We start from the raw sequence: 8,309 nt of genomic DNA on the forward strand, positions 1-8,309 counted from the left end.
TAAACTTGAACACTGTAGAACACAAATTGCCTTCTTGGCACTTTCAAATACCTTACGTTTAGTAGCATCATTGGCTGGGGGCACAGCTCTGCTGCTGATGCCAATACCAACAATAAGTTAGGCCAGAAATTTCGAATTTATTCAGAGTGCTGGCGATAGCTTGCCCATTTTTCATGAAGGATACCGTGGGATCTTTAACGTCCACCAACTAATGTTGGCAGACGGGACACCCACTTCAACGTCCATCCGAGGGACGGCACACATATTGATGCCTCGCCCTGCCTGTGAGACACCAGGATGGTAGTTTGTAGCTGGGTCGAGATTCAAAACTAGGTTAGACAGCTCAGAGGCTAGTGGGTATACATACCTCTATGGCCTATGCCATCCTGCCAGCCCTCGTTTATTCGTCTTCTACCAGTTTTACCCGGAGGGGACTACAGGCTTGCTCTCCATCTGTCTGTCCATCCATCCCACCTGTGGTTTTTCAGACATCGTTTCCCCATACCCTTTAAGATATTCAACTGAAACGTGGCACAAGTTTGAGTTTCGGGGCATTTCGTCAATTTTTCACCAAGTTATGCCCTTTTTAGCCTTAGAAAATATCACATCGGTCGGGGACATGTATTGCAAAGCAATTGTCGCTCTTGTTCATTCTATTTATTGTAATAAACTGATGTCACATTGTTTGCAGGTGGAACTCCTGCAGTGAACATAGAAGATTCCCAAATGGAATTTCTTCAGACGTTCCATGCAGTTTTGCGCAGTGCACATATAAAGCAAAAACTGTGGGATTCTCCTTCCAGAGAACCCATGAGTGCTGTCGACCTGCAAGAAGGTAAGCAGGGCCTCACACCAAAACACACAGCACTGGCTTACTGATACATTTTGAAACTGCACTTAATCGTTGATTTGAGCTAACAACCACTTTTTAGGGACTAGGTTTTATGGGTTTTTAAAGGTTTTTAAAAAGGTTTTTTAAAGGTTTTTATGGTTTTTTTTAGGTTTTATGGCTGTTGCTGAGGAATTGACCAGATTCATGATGCTAAGCCTCTTTCTCAAATCCCCGCTATTAAAGTGGAGTTGAAACTCAAACATCAATTGTGATTGAAAGGGCAAACCTGAAATGTCAACAAAGCAGATTGATCAATCCCCAAGTTATCAACCCTCATCCACTATTTCCCCAACCCCAAGTCCACAACCTCCCTTTCCCAACGCAGAGGCTCCCCAAGCCTTAATACTCCATCCATCATCCCCACCACAACTCCTCAATCCCCCTCCTCTCCACCCCCAAAGTCTCAACCTCCCTCTCCCAACTCTGTCCCAACTCTGTCTCCCTCCTCCCTTCAAACCCCAACCATGTCCTCCCCTCCCAATCCCCTCCTCTTGCTCATAAATGCAGAGGGCATCCTTACATCGATCATTATTCATTACATATTTAATATTGTGTCACCACAATCACCAATTTTGAAGTTCTCTTACTTGGTTCTTACCCCCTCATCATTACTCATCGATAAATGACTATCTTAGTGTTCTGGTGTATTTTGTGTCATTGACAATCTCTGGAATGTCATTTTTACCACCTTTGGTAAAAGTAAGTCAATAAATAAAACCCGCCCCAACCATTCCACGTATGTTTATTTACTTCACATAACATGTGCATTACATGTGCATGCACATGTGAAATACAGTTTGTTTATAAATCCTGCATTTACACACTATTCGTCCTTTAAACCCCAGTGAAAAACAAGTTTTTTTTTATTAAAGACTTCAAATATTACTCATGACTTTTTTCTTTCATCTGCATGGATTGAAATCAAGAAGTACCTTTCTTTCATGATCGATGACGTGTTGATTAGTTTTTAAATGTACATAAACTCATCAGTCCTCTTGACTGTAAGAGTTTTTTTTAGGCGGTGTATCGTAGATTGCTGCCTTGATCCCTCCCGAAATAAAATGCATTACCTCATTTTCTTTGTATGGATTGTACTCGTAATTAAAACATACCTTTCCTTCCTCAAAACATACCTTTCTTTCATGTTAGAAGTCGCATTGTTGAGTCTTCAAATGTACACCAGATAGTCAGGTTCACCATGTTTTTTCGTTCAAAATCATGGTAGATTAGCAAACCTATACATTTTTGGAAACGTTATTACATGGAAAATCTGAAAATCAATGTTTACATTTGCCAATTCCGACCAATTCGATTCGACCAATCGACCAATTCCATTCGACCAATTCGACCATTCGACCAATCGTTTCGATCGACCATTCGACCAATTCGATCGATTCGATTCGATTCATCGAATTCGATTCGATCGACCATTCGACCAATTCGATTTGCCAATCAATCTGACCGACCTTTGCTTGTGTGGAACGGACTGTGAAAACGATGCGGACTATATTGTCGGATACGACACACGGGACAGTGATGACGAACTCTAAATGGCATATTCTGTAATCGTGTATGTTTGATGCCATTGACTGCCTGTGTATATTTTGTCATTGACTGCCTGTGTAGATGTGAAGTTATACTGACTGCATGTGTATAAATGATTTTGCTGACTGCCTGTGTATGTTTGGTGATATGAATTATTGTGACACATTTTGATGTTATTAACTGCCTGTACAAAATGATAACATGTATTTGATTATGCAACTTATCGTGAATATAAAGACAGTATTTTGCAATTCAAAACCTTTGATTCGTGTCTTACCATTCCCCATAGCACTAATTTGATACTTTCATTGGATTCCTTGTCCCTGAAAATATAGGTTTAGTATATTTTAAAAAGTTTTTAGGGTAATTAGAGGCAGAAATAGAACAAAATATGTATTTTACAGTGGCCATTTTGAAAATCCAAAATGGCCGCCATACAGGTATCTCTCCAAATGTAAACATTGATTTTTAGTTTCCTTATGCTATAACCTTTCCAAAAATGTATAGGTTTGCTAATCTACCATGATTTTGAACGAAATATAATTTATTGACATAGTGAACCTGACTAAGAGGCCTGAAGCTTAAAGCATGAAGCCTGAGGCATACACATCCCGACCAAGATGGCGATTGTCGTGTTACAATTGTGGGTGGAGTCAGGCGAGCTCTCCAACCAATGGGCACAAAGAGAGAAACAGACGGATAAATCCGGCTCCTTTAATATATAGATTCTTAGAATTGTTCAGCAACTATTGGATGTAATCCTTCCTCTGTAAATAACTAGCTGCTTGGATGTATAATTGCACAGCTTTTCATTACCTATTTCACATTTGCTACCTCCACGGCCGAAGGTGGATGGAGGTTATTTTCACCCCTGTCTGTCCGTCTCAGATCTGTCTATCTGTCTGTATGTGAGCAGGGCATCTCAAAAAGTTGTGGACGGATTATGACACAACTTGGTAGATGAGTTGGGTATACAGTTACCCATCAGTACCATGGCCACCTACCATTCCTGCCAATGTCCATGTACGCTTCTACCCTTCTATTCCCGATTCTTCTGGGTATATATCTAATTCAAACTCGAATCTATCTAATGTTTCTGCTAATGCACATTGATAGGAAGCCATACTAGTACCCAACTGCAAAGCCGCAATGAGCCGGCGAAGCCAAAGCCTCTTGCCACTATTTTACCCATCACGATGGCATCAGTAGGTTAGGTAGTTGATAGTAGGTCGGTGTAGTTACCGTACCTGGTAAGACTTGGTAAAAGAGAAGAGCAGACAGTCCTCCCCAATACCTACATACAATAAATGTCACAAGAAGCTTAAGGAAGTAACTATACGATGTGCTAGCTTAGGGCCTATTTTAAGAAATTTTAACTGGGCTTAACATACGTTTTCACAGTATGTGTGTAGTCTTCTAACTTCAGTCGCTGTCAGGACTGGTTCTCTCTGGGCACGGCAGCTTCCTCCACCAGAAGAAGTTAGCTTGCAGTAAGATCAGTGCCAACAGATCAGTCGATAGCGCCGTTATTTCTAAAAAACAATTCTTCGTCAATTTTAGAATATTTGACGCCGTTTTCACCCTCCGAAACGCGTAATAAGCTTTAAAAAAATATTTTTCAAATGCTCGAATCTCATTGGTTCCGGTGTTTGGTGACGATTTTCGTTGAAGATAACGAGGTTGGTCTTAACGTATTTTAATTACAAATTAGAGGTGCATCAGATTGTGAATCAAAGAACGACGGGTGAAACAAACTCCTATTGAACTTTTTGGCAATTGTTTTATGCAAACTTCCGCATCCGGTCGATGGCGGTCTCCATTGCGTGATTTGGTTTTAGAAATATTTTTTCAAATGCTCGAATCTCATTGGTTCCGGTGTTTGGTGACGCTTTTCGTTGAAGATAACCAGGCCCATGCGGGCCGAGGTTGGTCTTAAAGTATTTTAATAATAAATTGGAGGTGCATAAGATTGTGAATCAAACAAAGACGGGTGAAAGAAACTCCTATTGAACGTTTTTCAATTTGTTATGCATACTCCCGCATCCGCAAGATGGCGGCCTCCATTGAGCTTCGGAATTCTCAAGCCAAGGCATAATCTGGTTTTCGACATAATACGTACGCGTTTATTGACAACACCGGCTTCGCCGGCTACAAGTGGCCTTGAAATAAACTTCCATGTAGAAACTGGGAACAGCAAGGCATTTTGTCAATTTTAATCTTTGATTACTTTAATCTGCGATTGATGCTGTGAAGAGGAACAGGTTGAGATGGTTTGGTCATGTGTTGAGGAAGGATGAAAGTGACTGGTTGAGAAGAGTGATGGAAATGAATGTAGAAGGAAATAGAGGACGGGGAAGACCGAGAAAGACTTGGCTAAAGATGGTGGAAGAAGAAATGCGGGCAAAGGGGTTAACAAGGAGAGATGCAGAAAATAGGGCAAAATGGAGAAGATTGTCATGGGGACCGCAAGGCTAACCCCCGCTCTAGCAGGGAAAATGGCCTTAAATGCATGTTGTTGTTGTTGTTGTTGATGACTTTCTGTATGTAGCTATGATACCTGCTTTCAGAGATGACATTCTCCCTTTTATCCTTTTTCTACCCGCTTTAGGAGATTGCGACGAATGGCATGAAAAAACACACCAAAGAGTGAAGCCACACAAGTGTTCTACGTGCAATAAGTCATTCACCATGTTACCAAGTTTAAAACGGCATCACAGAATCCATACCGACGAGAGGCCCCACAAGAGTCACAAAAGTTTCGTCTGCACAAAGGCCTTTGCTAAAACATCAAGTTTCGATGGTCATAAAAGACTGCACACGGGAGAGAAACCTCACAAGTGCTCTTTGTGTCCTCAAACCTTTATTCATTTGAGACATTTGCACGCAATCAAGCCATACAAGTGTTCCGTATGTCATAAGACCTTTGCTCAATCAACCCAGTTACACAATCATGAAAGAATAAGCCATACGAATGTTCTGGGTGCCGGAAAGTATTTGATGGCAGAGGAACATTGATAGGGCATCAAATAATACACAGGAGAGGACGACAAAACTTCACAACTTGCTCCTTGAAACGTGACCCTCACCGAAAGGGAGGTGGATACTTTCAGTGCTGGGAAGACTCCGTTCCTCCTTGTGAAACCGCAAGGTGGAGATTACAACCAACGGATGAAGAAGCAATTCAAGTATTCTGTGTGTCATAAGGCCTTTTGTCCAATAACATCGTCCACAAGGCATCAGGTAGTACACAAGGCGAAGCCGTGCAATGGTGTGGGCCGGGAGGAGTGCAAACGTTGATAGGGGGCAGGGCCGGGGCAAGTGCAGACGTAGATTGGGGCAGGACTATGGCCGGGGCAAGTGCAGGTGTATATGGGGGCAGGACCAGGGCCGGGGCAAGTGCAGGCATTGATGGAGGCAGTACCAGGGCCGGGGCGAGCACGGGTTGATATTATAGATGTAGTGTTCTTAATTATCAGCTGTATATATATGTTGATGTGCACTGCTTTGGCTCAACTCAGTTTAACAACAGTTGGGCCTAATATGCCTGATGGGCCTTAACTGAGTTGAGCCTAATATGTCAGCTCAGCTTATCAATGACTGGTTCGAAATGTCACCTGGTAAGAAGTGCATTTCTCTGGATCCAGGCAGACATCCACATCTTGCTAGATGCAAACTGTGTGTGTAGAGCATAAGAATAATGCATCTTTTTTTTAAATGATGAGTGGTTAGAAATGTCACCAAGTGGAATGCTCTTCGGACGTCTGCCCAGGGAAAGGAGGAAGAACTGCACAAAATTATCATTTGGATGAACTGCATGCCTGGAAGGATGTGAATGTGTGATCATCCTTTCTCAATGTGAGCAGGTGATGTGGTTGCAAGAAAAGCTGGTTTGTTTTTCTTGCAATAAAAATTCCTTCGACGTTGAACAACTTGTTTGTCTTTGACGATGGTGGAAGGTGTTTCTTGCGTTGCCCTTGCCCTGTTATCAATCTAACAAAAGTTGCCTTTGTTTTCAATCTGCTTCCATTCCACAAGTTTTTTGTTTTTTTGAATTGGTTAACTCTCAAGCAGTTATGTATGCATTTGGATGAAACGTAGTGGACAGCTTTAGTGTGTGACAAAGACTAATTTATTCAATTTTGGTGAAGATTACAGTTGCAACTGGACCAGACGGCATCAGCCCACGGGTCCTAAAATCCTGCTCTGCCGCTCTGTCTCACCCTCTCTCTGTTCTCTTCACCCTCTCTTTTGCTCAAGGTCATCTCTCATCGGCTTGGAAATCAGCAAACATTACCGCTTTACACAAAAAATGTGCAAAAACAGATCCTTGCAACGACAGACCAATTAGCCTGCTCCCAAATTATCAGCAAAGTCATGGAATCCATCATTGCTTTGGATATCAAATCCTTCCTCTTCTCCAATGGCTTGATCTCTGATCATCAATTTGGATTCAGACCAGGTCACTCTATTCTGGACATGCTGCTTCTGCTGTCTCAACAATGGATGGAGGTCCTCAATGCCAAACAGGAAATCAGAGCTGTCTCCCTTCACATATCACGTGCCTTCGATACGGTCTGGCACCCCACTATGCTCACCAAACTCTCCTCCTATGGTATCCATGGAAATCTCCACGCATGGTTTGCGGACTTCCTCTCTGGTCGTAGGCAACGTGTGGCCCTGAATGGATTTCTCTCATCTCCCCTTCCTGTTCAGGCTGGAGTTCCCCAAGGCAGTGTTCTGGACCCTGTGCTTTTTTCTGGTCTTCATCAATGATCTCTCCGACTCTCTGGAAAATCCTCTCCATCTCTTTGCTGATGACTCCACTCTCTGCCGCTCCATTCCTCATCCCTCAGATCGGCAGTTTGCAGCCTCCTCACTCTCTGCAGACCTGGACCAAATCACAGACTGGTCAAACAAGTGAAACATGTCTTTCAATCCTGACAAATCTCACACTCTTACGATGTCTCTCCGAAAAGACCGACTGGACAACCCTCCCCTCTACTTTCTCAACAATCCTCTCCAAGAAGTTCTGTCACTCAAGCTTTTGGGTTTCGCTATCTGCCATGATCTTTCTTGGGAAAACCACATTTCCAAGCTGGCCTCCAAAGCCAGTCGCCGACTGGGCATCCTCCGTCGTGCGAAGTCCTTCCTAGGCACATCTGAGCTCCTCACCAATTACAAGGCTTTCATCCGCAGCTCAATGGAATACTGCTCTCCCCTCTGGGCTGGTGCTCCTGCCTCACACCTAGCTCGGCTTCATGTTGTTCAAATCGAAGCTTTCAGAATCATTGGAATCTCCCGCGATGAAGCTAACTCCGAGGGCCTTTCACTCACTCACCGCAGGCAGGTTGGTGGTCTTTCTGTCCTCTACCGACTCCTCTCCGGCCTTGCTCCCCCAGCTCTATCTGTTCTCTGTCCCCCAAATATTCCTGCAGGTCGCACAAGATCTGCCAGCAATCCTCTCCTGGTGAAATTGCCAAAATCAAGACTCTGCTCACCTTCACTCTTTCATTCCTCTTTACTCCCACCTCTGGAACAAACTCCCTCTCCTCCATCCCACTCCTCCCTCCAGGTTTTTAAAACAGCTGTTCACCACCATCTCTTATCTTCCCCCATCCAAAACCTTGATCTTTTCTACCCCCATTAATTCACCCCATATCCACTTTTTTTTTAAATACCGACTTCTTTCCTGGAAGTCCTAGCAGTGTCCATGTTTTTTATTCCTCTTCCACACCCCACCCCTCCACCCCCCACTTCCCATGCCTCTTCCCCCTTCCTCCCACAGATCTCCTGATGTCCCTGTTCTCTGCTGTTGTACTTGTATTCTTCCCTCTCTCTCCCAAATCTTGTCTGCCGCTCCCTTTATTGTATG

General features: G+C 43.4%; 1 protein-coding gene across 2 annotated transcripts in view; it reads left to right on the forward strand.

The window, feature by feature from the left end:
• LOC137427694 (uncharacterized) overlaps nt 1-6,361 on the forward strand; it is a 35,023-nt gene extending 28,662 nt beyond the window's left edge. The window contains exons 6-7 of one of the 2 annotated variants that reach the window (XM_078777882.1): nt 692-835; nt 5,046-6,361. In XM_078777882.1, the coding sequence (XP_078634008.1) occupies nt 692-835; nt 5,046-5,452 (551 nt within the window). In that variant the 3' untranslated portion in view covers nt 5,453-6,361. Of the gene's footprint in view, nt 1-691; nt 836-1,001; nt 1,778-5,045 lie in introns of those variants that run through there. The other variant, XM_078777883.1, reaches the window with a different exon arrangement.
• Nucleotides 6,362-8,309: the final 1,948 nt, after the last annotated feature.

Source organism: Myxine glutinosa, chromosome 5 (genome assembly GCF_964187855.1).
Source record: "Myxine glutinosa chromosome 5, kmMyxGlut1.1, whole genome shotgun sequence".
NCBI lineage: Eukaryota > Metazoa > Chordata > Myxini > Myxiniformes > Myxinidae > Myxine > Myxine glutinosa.